Below are 23,821 nucleotides of genomic sequence, written 5' to 3'. Positions count from 1 at the left end.
TCCGCTTAGTTCTGCCTCTGCCTCTGTCAGTACGTCTCTGCAGCACCCAGCATTGTCCCACCCACAGAACCATCTGATTGGTTACACGCAGAGCGGTAACAGCCAATCAGCAGTGCGTATTCAGAACGCATGTAACAGCCAACCAGCAGTGCGTAATCAGAGCGCATGTAACAGCCAATCAGCAGTGCGTATTCAGAGCGCATGTAGTCAGTGCTCAGGCAGGCAGAGAGGAGAGACGGTGCGGGTGAGCAGATAGGTGTTTTGCAGGTAAGCATAAGGCAGCGGACTCTCCCCAAATCGTAATAAACACCTCCCAGTCAACTACTAGTAACATCACTATGAGCCCATTGACGTTCTAGAAACATAAGCGGCAGCTCAGCTCGCTCGCAGTCCTTGAGGTGAAGGCTAATTAGCTTTTAGCGTAATGTTAGCTCACTGTGCGGTGTGTGTGTGCGTGCTTGTGTTACAGACAGCAAAGCCCTGTCTGTCTGAGAGAAAGACAAGCATTATTGACCTACAGTTAACTACGTTATTTCACTTTACCTTTTTCTGTGTTGATTGAGCTGTGTTGAAGCAGCAAAAAACGACATTAGGTTAAAAGAATAGTTTCCTGAAGCTGTCTCTGATAGTTGATATAATAATGTAACTGCATCATAAAGCCTACATGAACTCCATGGTGTTCAGGGATGAATAGTCTCTCCTATTGCTATTGTACTATTTTTTCAGCTATAGTTACATTAATCATTAGTAATGGAGCAGCCTAGTTTTGAATCAACTACAGGCTTCCCAAATGCTGTAATAAATTAAGCATGATGATTTGAACATATGTCAGCATGTGGCCCCACTTTTAACTCTTTTTTTCAAACGTTTATTGTAAACGCTTACATACAGTAAGTCATTAATTTGACTTAAGTCATTATTTTGACTTAGTAAGTCATTATTTTGACTTTGTAAATTAGTAAGTCAAAATATTGACTTACTAAGTCATAATAATGACATACTTAGTATCTCAGGTAACTAGGACTGTTTTGTGTATTGTTTTTACTTTATGGAAAAAATATCGAGATATATATAGTATATCCGCATTCAGCATATGGAGCGGAAAACACAACCAAAAATTGTAGGCTTCCTCACGCGACGAAGCCGGCCTACTTCACCACAGTCTGTAGTCTATTGTCCCCCCAGAATGGGGTGGCAGTGATGAGATGGAGACGTGATGGCGACAGGCCGAGTTACGCTGTTCCTTACAGCCACCCACCCTCTCCTTCCCCCTGGAGAGACACCACCTTAACTAACACATTTTCTGGGGGAAAAACTGCATCAGCGTCACGGGTTGATTTCGATGTGAGTGGTTGAAGTAGCACGTCATTCAAGATAACAGACAAGTGGTTTATCCAATCACAATCAATAAATTTTTTTACAAGGCCCCGCCTTCTGAAATACATCTTCTATAGAGAAGTCCCAGATCCTTGTGTGGAGCTCAGTGAACTACAATGATCTGGCGAGAGTCAGGTTACTATATCAGGGGTCCTAAATTACATTTGTCCATGGGCAAGACTGGGATTTGAAACATGGTCCTCTTGATCAGAGAGCAAGCATCGTTACCCATTAAGCTATCCAGCCACCCAAAATATTGAGCAGTTTTCTGGAACTCGGTATGCTTTCATTATTAGGGTGGCGTTTGGCAAGAACCTCTCGTCAGGTTCGGGCAAGCGACGCATGAAGCATGACCCCAGGCTGCAGATACGGCAGGCGTAGTGCGGGTAAAAGTGTGTAAATGTGGCTAAAAAGTGCACAAAAAAGGTCTACACTCGAGGTAGCAGCAAATCCAAAACAACAGGGAAGACACAGCAAGCAACTCTGATTGCCAATCAGGGACGAAGAGGGAGGCGGCGCTCAGGCCAAGGGTGAAGTGGCAGGAAATGACTGCACACAGGATGTTGAAACAAGAAAACAAGAGCGCTGGAACAGAAACACAGGAAAATAACCACTAGTCCAAAACTGTCATTGAAGTTCACGACACCTCTGGTCTATATAGGTCATCACCTAATATGCATGATGGGTTGCAATTGAAGCTGTAGGAGAGGTATAATGTCGGAGGAGCGATAAAATACGTTTAAAAAATGGTAAGTATGATTAGAACTGGAAATTGACTGTCTTCTGTTCTTTTGTTTTTATTTAAATATACAGTAAATAATTTTTGTTCTGCATTGTTGAAATGTTAAGAGTATCAAATCAACTGGAGGGTTGTGACATTATTGTCATCGATTGACTGGCTCATTTAACATGAATGATAGGATTGGGACAGGCTTTAGGGCTTTTTGTGGCCCTAAACCAGATTTTGTTTGTGGCCCCGTTTCAGTCTTTAATGTTAGTCATGTAATACAAGAGGGGCGATAGGGCTGACTGCAGCCTAGTAAGTATTGCAATACAGTCAGTCGTCCTTCCCCACATCGTGCTTTAAAGTTTGCGGCTTGTAAAGGTGACTGTGGTTATGTCATGTGTGTAGGGCTTCCTTAATGTTAAAAAAAAACGTATTTGGAAAGTAGTTAACAGGTTTTATGTGTTATGAAAATATTACATTTATAATTCCTAATATGCCGAAATTAATTTACCAATTAACAGCAATAAACAAGGGTTTAGTATTACTCAAAGCGACCGGAAGTACATTTGGGTAGAGGAGCCATAAAATACAATAAAGGCCAAAAGTTTGCACACACCTTCTCATTCAATTAGTTTTCTTTATTTTCATGACTATTTACATTGTAGATTGTCACTGAAGGTATCAAAACTATGAATGAACACATGTGGAGTTATGTACTTAACAAAAAAGATGAAATAACTGAAAACATGTTTCATATTCTAGTTTCTTCAAAATAGCCACCCTTTGCTCTGATTACTTTTTCGCACACTCTTGGCATTCAAGCACACTTGTGAAGTGAAAACCATTTCAGGTGACTACCTCTTGAAGTGGTGGAAAAGTGTATCATAAGTTAGAATACCACTGATAGTCACACACACACACTAGGTGTGGTGAAATTACTCTGTTTGACCCATTCCCTTGTTCCACCCCCTGGGAGGTGAGGGGAGCAGTGAGCAGCAGCGGTGGCCGCGCTCTGGAATCATTTTGGTGATTTAACCCCCCAATTCCAACCCTTGATTCTGAGTGCCAAGCAGGGAGGTAATGGGTCCCATTTTTATGGTCTTTGGTATGACTCGGCCGGGGTTTGAACTCACGACCTACCGATCTCAATTGGGCCCCTATGGTTAAGAAACACTGGTATATAGAATATGCCATCAACGTGCCAGGGACAATCTCTTCAGCGTTATGGTGAGTTTACTTTTCATGTTCATTTTTTTGCTGATTTTATCTGCCACACGTGGAAAGCCGGTCCGTGAAAATAATGCATACCATATTTTCCGGACTATAAAGGCGCAACTTTTTTTCCCTTCAAAATTCGACAGTGCGCCTTATAACACGGTGCGCCTAATGTACGGAATAATTCTGGTTGTGTTTAACGACCCCGAAGCAATTTGATTTCGTACATGGTATAATGATAAATGTGACCAGTAGATGGCAGTCACACATAACAGATACGTGTCGACTGCAATATAATGGCAGTCACACATAAGAGATAAATGTAGACTGCAATATGACTCAAGTAAACAACACCAACATTTTATATGTTCCATTGAAAATATAGAACATTACAAACGGCGATCAAAAATCTATCAAAATGTTTTAGTATAACTTTGTTAAGCAAAAGTGCTTCAACATAAGAGTATTATTATGGTGTGTGTATAAGGTAAGACATATTATCATTAGAAAGCAGCTGGAAGATGATCTGTAAAACAATCTATGCAACATTTTGAACAAAGAACCACCATTACATTTTATGTAGACCAGTGGTCCCCAACCACCGGTCCGGGGACGCATTTTCTACCGGGCCGCACAGCAACATTAATTGCGTGAATGCTCCAAAGCATTCACACAATTAATATGATTTTCTACACCAAAATTCTTCTATTTTTATTCAACTTCTTCTTCTTCTCCAGATTTTGGCGCGCTCTACCTTCCACTTTTTTCATCCGACTCAAACCATTCCAATCGCGGGCTTTCCCTTGACAAATCCCTAAAATTCCCAGATTTCCTAGAATTCCAGGGGCCGTACTTATCAAGCTTCTTAGAATTACTCCTAAGAAGTCTGCTAAGAGTTGACTTAAGAGTAAATAAATTCTTCGCTGAAAGCTGCACTTAAAAGTTAGTTATCAAGCGTCTTACTCACACTTTCAGCGAAGTGTAGGACTGAATCTTAAGTGTCACACTCAGAGCTGAATTACGACATTACTATGTGCCGTAAACGGAATTTTAGGTGACGTCATTTCTGTGTCCATAGAAATGACCAATCACGGAAGGGAATCCGTTGTCTAAGAATAAATAAATATCTTGGAAATATTTAAGTGGACAATGGGAGTGTATATTTTGACAATAAACTACAAAATAATACAAAACAAACTAGTCCCCGCCGGCACTCACGCTACCGCTCCCTCTCTTCTATCGCCCACACACTCACTGACGTCACTCACCTCACGGCCACACACATACGCTACTGTCATAACATTTTCTTTCCAATTCATTAATTAGGCAACTAATTTGAAACTGGTGTGGGTGGCTCTATATATACTAGCCCACTGCAGACACATGCAGAAATCAACAAGGACGAAAAGTATTAAATCTGTGACAAAAATAATATCCGCTCTGTCTAAACGATACCGTTTGATCAGCTGCTCGTCATCAAAAAAACAAAAAAACATTGTTCCGTTCCCTGAACGTTCGCGCACGTCTCTCTCGCCTCAGTGCCATCCCCTGCTGGCAACTCCTAACCACTTAAGACACCTCTGAAGGTCTCTTAAATATCGTGGAGAGTAGGAGTGATTCTTAGACTTAAGAACGTTGATAAAAAGCTTTTATTCTTAAGTTTGAGAGTAGGACTAAATTTCGCAAATTCTCAGGACTTAAGTGTAAAATGGCACTCTAAGAAGCTTGATAAGTACGGCCCCAGGTTTTCCGGGATATTGAAATGGCCATTTTTCAAACTTCCACCATTTCCACATTTTTTAACCGATTCAAACCATTCCACCTTTAACATATTCCACTCATCCTGGACATTAAAACTATCATTTTTTTCCAAGTTAAATCTTTTTTACAGGAATTCCCAGAATTCCAGTTATTTCAAACCCTTTTTTCTGGCGACTACTCCTTCCACATTTTTCAACCCATTTCAACCGTTCCACCGTCAAAATATTGCTCTTAATCAGGACAAAAAACAAAGTTGTTTTCCGAACTCGAAAAATCCCCGGTTTTCCCAAAATTCCAGGAATTCCTTCATACCATTTTTCAATTAAAAATGTTACTACTACATTTCTCGACCGATTTGAGAAATTCCAACACCAACCATTTCAACTCATTCAGAACATTCAAAATTTTTTTGCATTTTCCAAAAAATTCCCTCTTTTCCCAAAATCCCCCAAATTTCCATGAAATTCCCATTGAAAAGAATGGGACATTTTTCAAAGTTCCACAACTCCCACTCAAACCGTTCCAACTTCAAAATATTCAGCCTGTTCAAGAATTGTGTGCTCCCTTCCAAAAACTGTAAATTTATTCCAAGAATTCTCAGTTTTCAGGGACATTTTCCCCATTCCAAATTAATTATCAATTTTTCACACTTCCACAATTCCAACATTTTTCAACCTATTCAAACCATTCCACCTTCGATATATTCCACTCATTCTGGACATTCAAACTAAGTCTTTCCCAAGTTTCAAACCAAATTCTGGTTTTCCTGGAAATTCAAATGCTTGAACATTTAAAACATTCCAACATTCAAACTATTCTTACATTCATACTTCATTCTGTCAGCATTGGAGCATTCACATGCAATTCCTTCAGGAATTGCCTCATCTAGTTAATTTATAAACTACCGCATTTTCTCCAACTTAACTTTCAGATTGTAGCCAAAGGCTAATTTTTTTTTGCTGTTTTTATCTGCCATACGTAGAAAACTGGTCCGTTAAAGTAATGCATACATTAAACCGGTCCCTGGTGGGAAAAATGTTGGGGAACCCTGATGTAGACCACAAGGAAGTGTTTTCAATTTAGAAAAAAAGAAATAAATGACTCCTTTAATGCGCCTTATAATCCGGTGCGCCTTATATATGAAAAAAGATCAAAAATAGACCATTTATCGGCAGTGCGCCCTATGGTCTGGAAAATACTGTACATTAAACCGGTTCCTGTTGGAAAATAGGTTGGGGACCCCTGACCTAGAGGACACAACAGTGTTAGCAGAATGCACCAAAGTGTGAAATGTGCAATGGGTGCATCATGACGCTGCTGCAGAGAGGAAGAGATAGATTTTTGGGAAGATGACAAGCAAGCAGTCAGGCCTTCTGGGAACACTGCACTCGGTTCCAATCACAGAGGGGAAGCTCACTTATGCGCCAACGTCTCTGGATGATAACGTTCCTTTTTTCCCCTGAGGTCTCATATCGCATGCTTGTTTTCCATAATATCATCTTGCAGAGCCCCATCTTGAGATGCACGTTAAGATCCATCATGTATGATCTCCAAAACAACTGCGATTTGTGCTTGTATGTCGGTGAATCGCTTGTGGAGGAGTCAGTGGTGATTCAGAGACGGAGGGAGGAAGGAAGAAAGTGTATGAGCGGAGAGAAGACGAGAGGAGAGGAGATGCATTGCCAAAATTAGGTCAGCACCATTTTAAGAGCTTCATTTTGTGGCGATAAAGCCTTCATCCTTATCAGATGTTAAACCGGAAACATGAAAGGGTATAAAGAAGTGCTTGAATAGAAGGGGAAAAAAAGGCTCACGTCAGCTTTATAGCAGCTCTGTGTGACAGGAAATTGAGATCTTGTCGGCCTGAATTAAGACAGAATACACTTTTTTCCTGTTTTTCCAAAACGTTGCCTTATAACATTCACCTGGTGAGCTTGGTGCCAATCTGCTGCCTGGACTCCAGCCTCTCCTCGTCCGTCTGCACCGGCAGGATGTTCTTCTCCTCCAGCTCCCTCTTGGAGGGACGGTTGCTCAGCTTGATGGCCAGAGAGTCTTTACGCAGCACCTTCTGAGCCAGTGTGCCTGGAAACACGACCAGGAAGCGTGAATACCAATGCTCACTTTGTCAAGGACAATACATCTTTTTGAAGGAGCCACCAAAAAAAAAAGAACCTTTACCTTTACACCACTGAATAATGGATGGGTAAATAACTTGAAGAGTGCTCTACCAGATTGTTGTAAATGTTTTATAGAAAGTTAAAAAGTGTTTTAGATCCTGCATGTGACTGAAGCATTAATAGGTGGGGGTTGGTTCATTTATCCTCAATAGGGTTGTACAGTATACCGGTACTAGTATAGTATTGCCGTACTAAAGAATCAAAAACGGTACTATACTCTGTTTGAAAAGTACAGGTTCCCGGGCATGACGTCACGTCGTGACATTGCTGGTTTTACGAGCAAAGGAGCATGTTCGGCAGCGCACAATCACGAAGTACTTACAAGCAGACACAGTGTGTAGACAGAAAAGGGAAAACGATCGCATTTTGGCTTGAAATCTAACGATAAAGGTGAAGTTATAACACTGAAACGCCCTCAGGAAGAGGTGCTTTAAGACATGGCTAGCCAGCTGGCAGCGAACATCCATCCGCAGTCTGCAGTGTTTTAGCTACTTCTAAATCACTAATCCTCGCCTTCATGGCGACAAATAAAGTAAGTTTCATCCCTGCAGGACGGGGAATAGCTAAACATGCTTCACTACACACCGTAGGAGGATACAATAGCTCACCGGCGTCACTGCTAACAAAAGCTAGCGCGCCTGAATGTAAACAAATGCCATGGGTGGATCTACACCTGACATTCACTGTAATGATACCAAGTACAAGAGCGTATCTAGTCGATACTACTATGATTGTATCAATATTTTTTATCGTCACAAAATATTTTTTCTTTTCAATTCATATTATATTCATAAACTGAGGAAATAGGTCCCTGGACACATGAAGACTTTGAATATGACCAATGTATGATCCTGTAACTACTTGGTATCAGATCGATACCTAATTCTGTGGTATCACCCAAAACTAATGTAAAGTATCAAACAACAGAAGAATAAGTGATTATTACATTTTAACAGAAGTGTAGATAGAACATGTTGAAACAGAAAATAAGCAGATATTAACAGTAAATGAACAAGTGGAATAATAATCAATTTTTACAGCTTGTCCTTTATAATGTTGACAAAATAATAGAATGATAAATGACACAATATGTTACTGCATACGTCAGCAGACTAATTAGGAGCCTTTGTTTGTTTACTTAATAATAAAAGACAAGTTGTCCAGTATGTTCACTATTTTATTTAAGGACAAAATTGTTCTTCGATTGCAATAATAAACATATGTTAAATGTACCCTAAGATTTTTTGTTAAAATAAAGCCAAAAATGCAATTTTTTGGGGTCTCCTTTATTTAGAAATGTATCGAAAAGTATCTAAATATATTTTGGTACTGTACCAAAATATTGGTATCGAGACAACACTAATCCTCAACCAGTTGCAACCAGGTAACTTCTGTAAAAAGATAATACCGTATCATCTTTCTCTTTCAGACATATCAGGTCAGTAGTGCGTTCTTCACGTGTTCTTCACGCGTTCTTCACTCATGCTTTAAGTGAGGAATGAGGCAAAAACTAACCGAGACCCAATGTATAAAATACTTTTGTTGTTTTCATTATCCACTCAAGAGAAAAAGCAAGTGGTACCAGTTAATTGTTGACATATTAAATATATATATATCAAGGACTTAACTGCTGAGCCTCTGCGGTCGCCCCACAGTGTTGTAGCTATTCATCCTGATACAAGCCACACCCAGAAACACCTCCTTCTATCCTGCCATGGTTTTTCATGAAGTTTCTCCACATTTTCCTTAAAACTGTAATTTTATGTTTAACATGATATACATTGTATTAAATATTATTCGAGCTGATTTTTTCCCCCAAGTTTCCTTGTTGTCGTTTTTTAGACAAACATTTAAAAAACTCACATTGAGGTTACATGTCTTGTTTTGACAAAATAGCCAATAGGGTTATAAAAATACAAAAATAAAAGTCCCTGCATAGATTCCGGGTCAAATGCAGACTGTAATTTCACCACACCTAGTGTGTATGTGACTATCAGTGGTACTTTACTTTATTGGATGTTTGCACGTGGAGATTCGGAAATCACGTCATATTAATGACCTGCTGAGTTTTGAAATGTGATTTTGTATTCATAAATAGAAAAAAAAAAGTCCAACCTGGATTCAGTTAAAAACAAACAAATAAAACAGCACGCACTGCATGAAATACACAAGAGGCTCCACACACTAGAGCAGTTTTGCCAAGGAGAGCCAGTATAGCGGAAATGTGTTTCTGCACAGTTCTGGACACACTTCTGTGAGGCTAATTTTAGTTCCTGCATTGAAGGTCAAACCATGAATGTGTCAGAAGCTCTGAGTCTTCAGTTATTGCCCTTAGATAATATTTTGTAATAAAAAGTAAGATGAACGAGCTGCTTGATTCACTCACTTGTAAATATGGAGTCGTCGTCCTCGTCGTCGTCCTCGTCTTCCACATCGTCCTCGTCCTTATACATGCTGGGCAGATCCTCATAGTCCGACTCATTGGGCATGTTCTCCTTATCGTCCTCGTAGTCGATGATCACGGACGGCACCTCTCTTCTGTCCAGAGGAGCACACTGGCTGCCACCGTGCAACACAGAACTAAAAGAGTGAAAGAGAAACGTCAAACATACAGAATATGAACCAAACCTAAACCCTCCAATTGACACCTCTATTCAGTCTCACGAGTCTCCAAAAGCAAACAGGGTATTTAATTAGGAAGAATGGCAAAAACATTGACGTTAACTGTCGTGGCTGTAGGCAACCTCCATAAGATGATACTACATGCATTTGAAGTATCATGAGTGGTCAGCATCCAGCAGCTTCATCGAGCTTTAGAATGTTGGTTGTGCTACTTGCCATACCGTAGTGACTAGGGTTGTCCCGGTACCAAAATACCAAAATATATTTCGATACTTTTTGATACGTTTCTAAATAAAGGGGACCACAAAAAATTGCATTGGCGGCTTTATTTTAACAAAAAATCTTAGGGTACATTAAACATATGTTTCTTATTGCAATCGAAGAACAATTTTGTCCTTAAATAAAATAGTGAACATACTAGACAACTTGTCTTTTAGTAGTAAGTAAACAAACAAAGGCTCCTGTCTGTTGACTTATGCAGTAACATATTGTGTCATTTATCATTCTATTATTTTGTAAAAATTATGAGGAACAAGCTGTAAAATGGATTATCAATCCACTTGTTCATTTATAGTTAATATCTGGTTATAAATCTAAAAATATAAACAAAAAACACATTTGGACATTGTCATTATGCTTTATTGTGTGTAGAATTTTGAGGACACAAACGGATGTATTCTATTTTGTAATAAGGCTGTAACATAAAAACAATTTGGAAAAAGTGAAGCACTGTGAATACTCTGCAGATGCACGATAACATTGCTCGCAAAATCCTCTAATGTGGCCCATGAAATCATTTAATGTGGCCCGCAGAAGCCTGAAAATATTGTGCATCAATACAGCACTTCATCTTTCTTGCTAAATGTATGTTTCCTTATATCTTACATATCTTTAAAACTTTAATATCTGATCATGCAACAAGGTGTTTCGAGCATCGAGGTTAATATGAATATAAAAAATAAATACTTTGATATCTGCTGGTCAACTGGATTAATGATTTCAAAGCAAGTTATCCATGGAATCATATGCTAATGGTAATAATGAGGCAATCATCATTATACATGTATTTAATATAAAAGCATCCATAACTGCGGTGTGGCCTTTTAAGAAAACAAGTCTGACACCCCTGTCTTAAAGAGTTGCTTCTGGGACAAATTTGATTGGCCAAAATGTGCACGGAAATTGCGGGGATTGGACAAAGTTGCAAGGCCGCCCATAATTCACTAAGATTGGTCGAATTTGCATGAATTGGCGTGATCGCAACATCACAAAATCATTACATTATTGGTTCGGTTTCTACTGTGCTGTGCAAAATACTTGCTAATGACCATGTGGGGAAAAAGCGCTACATTTTCCTTTCCACCTCTTCATGCCCTCTGAATCATTATTGGGGTTAAAATATGTTGTTAAATACCGTTCTCTGCAGTGGACATTTGTCAGAGATACACCTTTCAGATTCAAAATATCCCAGTAGAGGACGCTGGTTCTACAGAGGATATTTTGTGAGTTTTCAAATTATACCCCATTAAGCCTAATAGCCTTCCCAATTATCATAAATACAAAATGAACGCCGTGCCTATAATTAACGCATTCACGATACTGTAATCCTATTCAGTCGCCGTCAATGACACTGCAGTACAGACCCGACCTTTGCCAAGGTAAAAACCTTTTTAGAATAAGCATCAAATGGTACATCTTTATTCATGCCTACATTTGTCATTATGATGATCATTGTTATTCACCAAGGATATTAAAATTAAATAGTCTAATATATCATTTTTAAATGGAAATATAAAGCAGGTAGTAAAAAACATATCATTAACATCAGGCATGTCAAACTTGTTTTTATAGAGGGCCACATTGCAGTTATGGTGGCTCTCAGAGGGCCGCTTGTAATAGTGAATAGTATATCAATATACATGTATACCTGTACACTACATGTTTATAATTGCCTATGCATTTGATTATTAGAATCTTATTTTACATACACTGTTAAAAAATATCTTCAGATTTTACTGCAAAAAACTGCCAGCTCAGTCTCCAGAATTTTACCAGTTTTAGTTTAAAAAACATATTATACAGTCGTGGTCAAAAGTTTACATACACTTGTAAAAAACATAATGTCATGGCTGTCTTGAGTTTCCAATAATTTCTACAACTCTTATTTTTTTGTGATAAAGTGACTGGAGCACATACTTGTTGGTCACAAAAAACATTCATGAGGTTTGGTTCTTTTATGAATTTATTATGGGTCTACTGAAAATGTGACCAAATCTGCTGGGTCAAAAGTATACATACAGCAATGTTAATATTTGGTTACATGTCCCTTGGCAAGTTTCACTGCAATAAGGCGCTTTTGGTAGCCATCCACAAGCTTCTGGTTGAATTTTTGACCACTCGTCTTGACAAAATTGGTGCAGTTCAGCTAAATTTGTTGGTTTTCTGACATAGACTTGTTTCTTCAGCATTGTCCACACATTTAAGTCAGGACTTTGGGAAGGCCATTCTAAAACCTTAATTCTAGCCTGAGTTAGCCATTCCTTTACCACTTTTGACGTGTGACATCACATGGACAAAGATAAGACCTTCTGGAGGAAAGTTCTGTGGTCAGATGAAACAAAAATTGAGCTGTTGGGTCACAATACCCAGCAATATGTTTGGAGGAGAAAAGGGGGGGCCTTTAATCCCAGGAACATCATTCCTACCGTCAAGCATGGTGGTGGTAGTATTATGCTCTGGGCCTGTTTTGCTGCTAATAGAACTGGTGCTTTACGAGAGTAAATAAGACAATGAAAAAGGAAGATTACCTCCAAATTCTTCAGGACAACCTAAAATCATCAGCCCGGAGGTTGGGTCTTGGGTTCAGTTGGGTGTTCCAACAGGACAATGGCCTCAAACACGACGTCAAAAGTGGTAAAGGAATGGCTAAATCAAGCTAGAATTAAAGTTTTAGAATGGCCTTCCCAAAGTCCTGACTTAAACCCCATTGAGAACATGTGGACAATGCTGAAGAAACAAATCCATGTCAGAAAACAAACACATTTAGCTGAAATGCCACAATTTTGTCAAGAGGAGTGGTCAAACATTCAACCAGAAGCTTGCCAGAAGCTTGTGGATGGCTACCAAAAGCGCCTTATTGCAGTGAAACTTGCCAAGGGACATGTAACCAAATATTAACATTGCTGTATGTATACTTCTGACCCAGCAGATTTGGTCACATTTTCAGTAAACCCATAATAAATTCATAAAAGAACCAAACTTCATGAATGTTTTTAGTGACCAACAAGTATGTGCTCCAATCACTCTATCACAAAAAAATAAGAGTTGTAGAAATTATTGGAAACTCAAGACAGCCATGACGTTATGTTCTTTACAAGTGTATGTAAACTTTTGACCACGACTGTATATATATATATTTTTTTCTTTTACAATAAAATTCATGCAACAGAGCTGCCAGTTTTCCCTCAATAAAATCTATTGTTGTTGTTTTAATAGTGTGTTAATGTATATGGAAAAACGGTACGAAAGTTGAACAAAAATGGCAGCTAAATCCCCAGAATTCTACCTTAAAATCTATTGTCATTTTTACAGTGTACAGTTTGATGGGTAACTTACAATGAAAGTATAAGTCAAGCAGATATTAAAGTATTTATTTTTATTTTAACAAAAAATGTTTTGGAATGTAATATTTTGCTGCATTATTAGATACAATTAAAGTTTAAAAGATATGCAATTGAATGCAGTGCATGTTATTATTAAATATCAAAATGAAAAAAACAAGATAAGAAAAAATAAAATACTTTATCAACTCATTTTTTCCAGGCTTTCACGAGCCACATAAAATTATGTAGCGGGCCTGTGATTTACATGCATGGTCACATCTTATCATTCCCATTGATGAATGGCTCTGTTCTCATCTTATGATGCTTGGACATTACATAACCTTTACAAGCTTTCAGAGTATACGTACGTGACGTCATGACCGTTACTTCCTTACATCCCTGCCCAAATGGCTTTTGGTAACCCCCCTCCCCCGTGAAGAAGGTTATGTAAGATAAGAGCCAATCCGATATCCTGTCCCTTTTTTTCCCTCTCTCTCCAAACCGGAAGATAGGCGCTCTTGTAAAGAGCAGCTGATCGCGTTATGTCAGGCGGACTTGTTGGAGGAACGCCTACGCCGCACACTTGCGCCCACACCAACATTTAGTTCAAATGAATTAGGCCGCGCTGCCCTGTGTAGTGATATAGTGTTGATTTTGGAGCCCAAACAAGCATGTCATGACCCCAATAACTCCAGAGTGTGTTTGATATTACAAAACCAAAAACCAGTGAAGTTGGCACGTTGTGTAAATCACAAATAAAAACAGAATACAATGATTTGCAAATCCTTTTCAACCCATATTCAATTGAATAGACTACAAAGACAGGATATTTAACGTTCGAAACCCTTTTTTATTTTTTGCAAATATTAGCTCATTTGGAATTTGATGCCTGCAACATGTTTCAAAAAAGCTGGCACAAGTGGCAAAAAAGACTGAGAACGTTGGGGAATGCTCATCAAACACTTATTTGGTACATCCCACAGGTAAACAGGTTAATTGGGAACAGGTGGGTGCCATGATTGGGGATTAAAAGCAGCTTCCATTAAATACTCAGTCATTCACACACAAGGATGGGGCGAGGGTCACCACTTTGTGAACAAACGTGTGAGCAAATTGTCCAACAGTTTAAGAACAACATTTCTCAATGAGCTATTGCAAGGAATTAAGGGATTTCACCATCTACGGTCCGTAATATCATCAAAAGGTTCAGAAAATCTGGAGAAATCACTGCACATAAGCGGCAATGCCCGTGACATTTGATTCCTCAGGCTGTACTGCATCAAAAAGCGACATCAGTGTGTAAAGGATATCACCACATGGGCTCAGGAACACTTCAGAAAACCACTGTCAGTAACTTCAGTTTGTCGCTACATCTGTAAGTGTAAGTTAAAACTCTACTATGCAAAGCCAAAGCCATTCATCAACAACACCCAGAAACTCCGCCAGCTTCGCTGGGCCCGAGCTCATCTAAGATGGACTGATGCAAAGTGGAAAAGTGTTATTTGATCTGACGAGTCCACATTTCAAATTGTTTTTGAAAACTGTGGACGCCGTGTCCTCTGGACCAAAAAGGTAAAGAACCATCCGGACTGTTCTAGGTGCAAAGTTCAAAAGCCAGCACCTGTGATGGTATGGGGGTGTATTAGTGCCCAAGACATGGGTTACTTACACATCTGTGAAGACACCATTAATGCTGAAAGGTACATACTAGTTTTGGAGCAATATATGTTGCCATCCAAGTAACGTCTTTTTCATGGACGCCCCTGCTTATTTCAGCAAGACAATGCCAAGCCACATTCTGCATGTGTTAAAACAGCGTGGATTCGTAGTAAAAGAGTGGGGGTACTAGACTGGCCTGCCTGTAGTCCAGACCTGTCTCCCATTGAAAATGTGTGGCGCATTATGAAGCCTAAAATTCCACAACGGAGACCCCGGACTGTTGAACAACTTAAGCTGTACATCAAGCAAGAATGGGAAGGAATTCCACCTGAAAAGCTTCAAAAATTGGTCTCCTCGGTTCCCAAATGTTTACTGAGTGTTGTTAAAAGGAAAGGCCATGTAACACAGTGGTAAAAATGCCCCTGTCCAACTTTTTTGCAATGTGTTGCTGCCATTAAATTCTAAGTTAGTTCGAACATTAAATATCTTGTCTTTGCAGTCTATTCAATTGAATATAAGTTAAAAAGGATTAGCAAATTATTGTATTCTGTTCTTATTTACAATTTACAACACGTGCCAACTTTACTGGTTTTGGGTTTTGTAGAAGACAAATTAACACCCAATGAATAGCATGTTATTTGCTACTTGAAGTGTGTTGATGTCCAGATTAGAGCAAGTGGCTCATCAGGTGATGCCAAACACTGATCCATAATCCTGTCTGGCGGCCACTAACCTCTCAAACCTCAGCATGGACAGCGCCAGGGCTTTATTGAGCTCCTCGATGATGCGGCTGGGAGCGTGCAAGCTGCCGTACTGCAGCTGAAGGGGGTGGCCGTGGTTCTGGTGGAGAGCGGACAAGGCGGCGAGATGTGAGGGCAGCAGGGTGCCGTGGTGGCTCGGCAGGACCTGGCCGGGGCCGCACTTCTGGGAGAGAGCGCTGAGGGGGTTGGGCGACGGAGACGGGGAAGAGGAGCGGTCCTGACCCCCCGAGGGCATGCAAATCATGACTTTCTTGGGAGGGAGGGGAGGAGAGTGCTTCGTCCCGGGCATGCAGGGAAACTTCATTGGCTGGCAAGAATCTAAGGATCGAAAAAAAAAAGTTGAAACTTGGTTAGCTTTTACACACAAATACACACGTGGTTTTGTTTAGACACACAAATTAGTGGCGCTCAGACACATAGTGATGGAATTAGGTCAGCCTAATGTTACTTTGCGCTGACTGACAGATTGACAATGACGGCCCAGCTGACCTCACAACAGGAGAATCTAATCAAACGATTAATACTGCACATGTGTCCCGACTTAGGTGCGATCATAAAGCAAAAAACTGTTTAAAATGATGCAAAAAAGGACTGTCAAAAACAAGATACAAAATTTGTGATTTTCGGAAAAGTACTAAAAACCAATGAAATTAACTGGCTGCATGGACAGATCATTTTACTTGGTAAGACATCCTAAATTAAGATGTGTATATCAGGACTTTTAAAATGAAAGTAAGTATTTTATTCTGGAAACAAGCATTATTCAACTCACAATTCTTGAATTGAGCATCCTTAAAATGTTGCAGAATCTTTGAACAAGATTTTCTATGTTATTTTCAAAAGGTTTAAACTAGAATAGAAAAAATATAAGTGTTAATGCTAAAATTAAGCTTAGTCAATGACTTAAAAACAAAGTTACTACCGGTAACCCTTAAAACCAGGGAAATTACTAGAGTAATACAATTTGAAATATCTTGACAAGTGGCAAATCATTTGCAGTGCATGGGATACAAGAACACATGTATTTCACTTTTTGGACACTCTAAATAGTGAAAAACTGCTAGTACAAGGCGGCAAACAATGCAGGTAAACGGGAATAATCTAGGAGTCCTTAAACTTTTTGATCTAGGGGCCCATTCAAATATTAACAGTGATTTAGTGGGTATTCTTGATTTTAATTGTATTCAGTAATTATATCTAACCAGGATATGAAAGCATGTGTTATTCGCAACGATTTTCATCTAGGCTCCGGTCAGACGGAATACAAAAATAAATACGAATCAAATACACTGCAAAAGAAGGGACTCAAATGAACTGATGAAAAATAATGGTGCTAAAATAAAGTCTAACCACATTAACAATTAATAATAACAATAAATGTGTTTCTTAAAGTATGTTAAGTTAAAGTACCAATGATTGTCACACAAATTTTTTCCTCTGCATTTGACCCATCCCCTTGTTCACCCCCTGGGAGGTGAGGGGAGCAGTGGGCAGCAGTGGTGGCCGCGCCCGGGAATAATTTTTGGTGATTTAACCCCCAATTCCAACTCTTGATGCTGAGTGCCAAGCAGGGAGGTAATGGGTCCCATTTTTATAGTCTTTGGTGTGATTCGGCCGGGGTTTGAACTCACAACCTACCGATCTCAGGGTGGCCACTGAGTAGTAAATAAATGGTCAATAATATTTAATTGCAAATGAAAATTCAGCTTCAACACTATTTAGTCATAATTTTTGCCTGTATACCTGTAAACCGTTTTGAACTAAACTCCGTTCTTCTGCTGGTGTTTTTTTGCCAAGCTACAAAGTGCTCTTTATTCCCCCTGACCCAAACACTGGGAACCTGACCGATCCTCCTGATTGGCACAGCAGCGATAGGGGCAGGTCCTCCTCACTGGAGGGACAGGTGAATAAACGGGTGCCCTGTTTGAAAACAACTCCTGCATGTGGCTAAATGTGTGCATTTAGCTGACTGAAAGCACTCTTCTACCTCCATTTATCTGCTCACTAGGTACGCCCCTTTAGGAATGACAGAGCACCTTGTATTGCTCGCCCATATTTGCAGGCAAATTAAAAAAAAACAAAAAAAAACAAGTAACCCCGTTGAAGACCACCGGTGTAGTGTCTTGTCATATTTTGGAGGTGAGTGAACCGCTGCTCATTTAAAACATGTGTATGCTCGTGCAACACTGAAAATCTTTAGCATATCCGTACGTGGAATTAAATGATGGAATGGATTAACCAAAGAAATCAAACAAAGCACTAATATGATTCAGTTTAAGAGACTGTTCAAACTACAAGTGTTCACAAAGTACACAGAACAATAATTATGATTAACATCTTGAACCCTTTTTTTTTCTTTTTTTCTTTTGAGATAAAGATTATTTTTATATGCAAATTTTCAGGACTTATGCAGATCCCAAATACAGATCAGCAGGTGCCAGAAGGTAAGAAACGTTGCTTTTGCATAATGTTGCGAAACAAAACGCCAGAGAATATGTCTTACCTTAGACACACACCATAATAATACTCCTATGTTGAAGCACAGTACAATCCATCAAGCAGTCCGGCTTCATAGCTTACCTAAGTCGTACTAAAACATTTTGACAGACTTTTGAGCGCCGTGTGTAATGCTCTATTTTCTCAATGGAACATATACAATTTTGGTGTTGTTTACTGCCATCATATTGCAGCCTACATGTATCTCTTACGTGTGACTGCCATCTAATGGTCACATGTACCAAATAAAATAGCTTTGAGGTCGGTAAGCACAACCCAAATTATTCCGTACATTAGGCGCACCGGGCTATAAGGCGCACTGTCGATTTTTGAGAAAATTGAAGGATTTTAAGTGCGCCTTATAGTCTTAAAAATATGGTACATGTTCTTTTTAGCTATTAGGGTTATAAATGGTAAACGTTTACATTATGTCAGAAAATGTGTATAGTGTGATTTTACCCTCAAGTTCCAACTCACCTATGCTATGGTTCGGCATACGGGAGAAAGGCTTGGGCGGGAGCGCTGGAGGCTGCTTGTGGTACATCGGCGGCTTGACAGCTTGATTATCCTGAAGGTCACTTGAGTAGGTGACAGACTTCTTAGGGCCCCGGGTCATGGACGACTTATGTGAGGGCTCCTGAGTACAGATGCCGCCGTCAACCGAAGATCGTACCTCAACAGTTGCTAAGCAGAGGGAGCAAACAGAGAAGGTATGGTTTGTGGAGATACTGCATGGCTACTGCATGTTTACTCAGTAGCACAGTCATGGGCAGACGTCTACAGGCTTTGGCTTTCAGGCAAGCGCCCCTCAAAAAGTAGTAACAAATTAAAGCTGATTAAAACCCAGCAGCCCATTTTACGGGATTTCTTTTGGAAATGTTGTCTCCACCCCTTTATAGATTCATTTCTATTTTTAACATGGCACACCAGGATTCATTTAGTAGGGCACTGATAACATGCCTTCTTGGAGACACAGTAGTTGCTTTCCAAGTGTTTTAAGATGTATTTATTCTACTAATTATAGGAGGAGATATTCACTAAGATTAAACAAAACTGAAAATAAAATAAAAATATGAGGAACAAACTAAAACAGATGAATTTTTTTATTTTGTTTTTCCACAAAACAATTTCATTATTAAAATTAAGAAAAAAAATTAAAGAAAAGAAAGACATTTGCCAGAAATCAAAGAAAGATGTTACCTTTATGCAAGTATACACTGATGCTTGTAATATTGGTACAATCTAATTAAATTAAATGACAAGTTTTTCAAATAAAATTGGAAGTTTTTTCTCATTTTAAATGTTCCTTCAGAAAAATTTGGAATTTTTCCATTTCAGTGAGACCTTAATACTTATTTGTACTTCTATGATGGAACACTCATGGAAATATTTGGAAATTTCCTTTTTTAATTTTTTTAAATTGTATTTAATATATATTTTTTTATAAGAAGAGATACTCACTAAGCTGAAGGCCAAACTAAAAATAAAATAGAAAAAAAATAATAATAAAAAAAAAGTCTAAGAAAAGTAAGACATTTACCAAAAATAAAAAAAAGATTTTACCTTTATGCAAGTATACATTGATGCTTGTAATATTGGTACAATCTCATTTAAATAAAATTACAAGTTTTTCATATAAAATTAGAAATTTTTTCTCATTTAAAATTTTCCTTCCAAAAAATTGGTAATTTTTCCATTTCAGTGAGACCTTAATACTTATTTGTACTTCTATGATGGGACTCATGGAAATATTTGGAAATCTACTTAATTTTTTTATTTTTATTATACATTTTTTATAAGAAGAGATATTCACTAAGATGAAGGCCAAACTAAAAATAAAAGAAAAATATGAACAAATTAAAATAGCTATTTTAAAAAAAAAAATGTTTACGAAAACAATTATGTTTCTTTAAGAAAACAATAAATTAAAATTAGACATTTTTTCTCATTTAAAATGTTCCTTCCAAAACATTGGTCATTTTTCCATTTCAGTGCGACCTTAATACTTATTTGTACTTCTATGATGGGACTCATGGATATATTTGGAAATCTACTTAATTTTTTTATTAGAATTTTATTCATTGTATATTTTTTATAAGAAGAGATATTCACTAAGATGAAGGCCAAACTAAAAATAAAAGAAAAATATGAACACATTAAAATAGCTATATATTTATTTATTTTTTCCACGAAAACAATTTAATTTCTTTAAGAATTTTTTTTTTTTTAAAAAAAGGTTTTTAAATAACCAAAAAGTCAAAGAAAATTAAAAAAAAATTTCCAAAAATAAAAATAAGATTTTAGTATACAATGATGCCTGTAATAATAGTACAACCTAATTCAATATGTTATACTATTCTATAAAATTACACGTTTTTTTAAATATAAAATTGGAAGATTTTTCTCATAATATTTTGACATTTTTCCACCAGAAGTAATTCCATTTCAGTGAGACCTTAAGACTTATTTGTACTTCTATGATGCGACACTCATGGAAATATTTGGAAATCTACTTTTTTTTTCAATTATATTTATTACATTATGTATTTATATATATTATATATTTTTTAATAAGAAAATATATTCACTAAGATAAAGGCCAAACTAAAAAGAAAAGAAAAATATGAGAAACAAATTAAAATAGCTATATTTTTTAGTTTGTTTTTCACAAAAACACTTTTTAAGGAAGAAAAAAAAAAAAAAAATGTAATTATTTTTATTTTTTTTTAAAGTCAAAGAAAATAAATATATTTGTTCGAGAAATAAAAATAAGATTTTATCCTTATACTAGTATACAATGATGCCTTACAACTTTTTTTTTTCATATGAAATTGGAAGATTTTTCTCATAATATTTTGACATTTTTCCACCAGAGTATTTCCATTTCAGTGAGGCCTTAATACTCTTTTGTACTTGATTTGTATTTGGAAATCTACTTTTTAAAAATATATTTATTAAATAAAAGAAAAATATGAGGAACAAATTAAAATAGCTATATTTTTTATTTTGTTTTTCACGAAAACTAATATTTTTTAAAGGAAAATAGTAAAAAAAAAAATAAGAAAATAAGAAAAAAGTCAAAGAAAAGAAAGACATTTTTCCAGAAATAATAAGATTTTACCTTGATACTGGTATACAATGATGCTTGTAATATTAGTAAAACCTAATTGAATATGTTCTACTATTCTATAAAATTACATTTTTTTAAATTTTAAATTGAGATAAGATTTTTCTCATAATATTTTGAAATTTTTCCACCAGAAGTATTTCTATTTCAATGAGGCCTTAATACTCATTTGTACTTGATTTGTATTTGGAAATCTATATTTTCTTTTTTGTTTTTAAAGTTATTAAAAACATTTTTTTCCAGAAATCAAAGTAAGATTTTACCGTTATGTCGGCATACAATTATGTTTCTAATATTAGTACAATCTAATTAAATAATTTTATATAATTATATTATTCTGCAAAAATTACACTTTTTTCATATGAAATTGGATGTTTTTTCTCATAATACTTTGACATTTTTCCTTCAGAAGTATTGGTCATTTTTCCATTTCAGGGTCACCTTAATACTCCTACGTAAGACATAATGCAAGTTACCTGACGCCTGAAAAAATATAATGCTTTATGAAAATCTAAATACCAGTCTAATATACAGTACTTTTAATTTAACATAAACTGTTATTGTCATTGTCTTTCTGCTTGGGTGAGGAAAATTACACGGTTCTTCTGCGTACAGTGATGCATATGGTTTGAGTGTCAAATAAGGATCCCTACGTGACAAGTTTCATTTTTTGCAAAGCCGACAGCCCTCCACTGTATTAATGCACGGCTCTACTTTGATTCACACTTTTTTTGTGTACTGTATGCTGGTAAACACTTTAAATTATGCTCAGCTTTGATAATAAAAGCTGTCCGAGGCACCTCCAATCAACATGAAAGCATTTGCAAAATGTGTTTTAATCAAAGTTTCTATCTAGCTCCCTTTGCGTGAGTCTTGAAGAGTGCACTTCAGAGCCGATTGATTAATGAAGAAATGAATAACTAAAAGACCACATATTCCTTGCTGGTTTCATCTTTGAGACACGTACAAAACTTGAGATCCCCCGGCCTCTGAAGATCGGATCACTTAAGATATGAGGCAGCTCACCTTTTTCAAATATCTCCTTTAGTACTCCTCTCTTGATTAGTTCATCTCGACTCTGTCGCACGGACATCTTCCTCTCCAAGGCTGCATGAGTGGGGAAGGAAAGACAAACTAAAATCATGCATTTTCCAAACATAATATCAGAAACAAACTACAAAACCAGTGAAGTTGGCACGTTGTGTAAATCGTAAATAAAAACAGAATATAATAATTTGCAAATCCTTTTCAACTTATATTCAATTGAATAGACTGCAAAGACAAGATACTTAACGTTCGAACTGGTAAAGTTTGTTATTTTTTGCAAATATTAGCCCATTTGCAATTTGATGCCTATAACATTTCTCAACGAGCTATTGCAAGGAATTTAGGAATTTCACCATCTACGGTCCGTAATGTCATCAAAAGGTTCAGAGAATCTGGAGAAAGCATTGCACGTAAGTGGCAATGCCCGTGACCTTCAATACCTCAGGCAGTACTGCATCAAAAAAACGACATCAGTGTGTAAAGGATATCACCACGTAGGACAGAAAACCACTGTCAATAACTACAGTTTGTCGCTACATCTGTAAGTGCAAGTTAAAACTCTACTATGCAAAGCGAAAGCCATTTATCAACAACACCCAGAAACGCCACCGGCTTCGCTGGGCCTGAGCTCATCTAAGATGGACTGATGCAAAGTGGAAAAGTGTTCTGTGGTCTGACTAGTCCACATTTAAAGTTGTTTTTGGAAATTGTGGACGTCGTGTCCTCCGGATCGAAGAGGAAAAGAACCATCCAGACTGTTATAGGCGCAAAGTTCAAAAGCCAGCATCTGTGATGGTGTGGGGGTGTATTGGTGCCCAAGACATGGATAACTTACACATCTGTGAAGGCACCATTAATGCTGAAAGGTACATACAGGTTTTGGAGCAACATATGTTGCCATCCAAGCAACGTCTTTTTCATGGACGCGCCTGACAATCCCAAGCCACATTCTGCACGTGTTACAACAGCGTGGCTTCTTAGTAAGAGTGCGGGTAGTAGACTGGTCTGCCTGTAGTCCAGACCTGCTTTTTAAAGTGTTCAGTTCAACAAATTGATGGAATACAGTTGTCCCTCATTTATCACTGTTAATTGGTTCCTAATTGACAGTGATGAATTAATTTCTGTAATGTAGGAATCATTGATTATAAATAAAATATTTTCATAGCTTAAGTATAAAAACTGTTAATGGCCTAAATACATTTTTAACATGTTCATACTGCAAGGTTGGATGTCAAATTCAGACTTTTTTG

General features: G+C 37.5%; 1 protein-coding gene across 2 annotated transcripts in view; it reads right to left on the bottom strand.

The window, feature by feature from the left end:
• LOC133630876 (phosphatase and actin regulator 1-like) overlaps positions 1 to 23,821 on the bottom strand; it is a 111,850-nt gene that overhangs the window by 19,791 nt on the left and 68,238 nt on the right. For both annotated transcript variants that reach the window (XM_062022692.1, XM_062022691.1), the window contains exons 3-7: positions 22,551 to 22,631; positions 18,875 to 19,081; positions 15,874 to 16,219; positions 9,644 to 9,837; positions 7,006 to 7,162 (exon numbers count right to left, since the gene is read on the bottom strand). In XM_062022692.1, coding sequence (XP_061878676.1) covers positions 7,006 to 7,162; positions 9,644 to 9,837; positions 15,874 to 16,219; positions 18,875 to 19,081; positions 22,551 to 22,631 — 985 coding nt within the window. The remainder of the gene's footprint in view (positions 1 to 7,005; positions 7,163 to 9,643; positions 9,838 to 15,873; positions 16,220 to 18,874; positions 19,082 to 22,550; positions 22,632 to 23,821) is intronic.

The sequence above is a fragment of the Entelurus aequoreus genome, linkage group LG16 (genome assembly GCF_033978785.1).
Source record: "Entelurus aequoreus isolate RoL-2023_Sb linkage group LG16, RoL_Eaeq_v1.1, whole genome shotgun sequence".
NCBI classification, from domain to species: domain Eukaryota; kingdom Metazoa; phylum Chordata; class Actinopteri; order Syngnathiformes; family Syngnathidae; genus Entelurus; species Entelurus aequoreus.
This window is presented reverse-complemented; position numbering and strand designations above follow the sequence as displayed.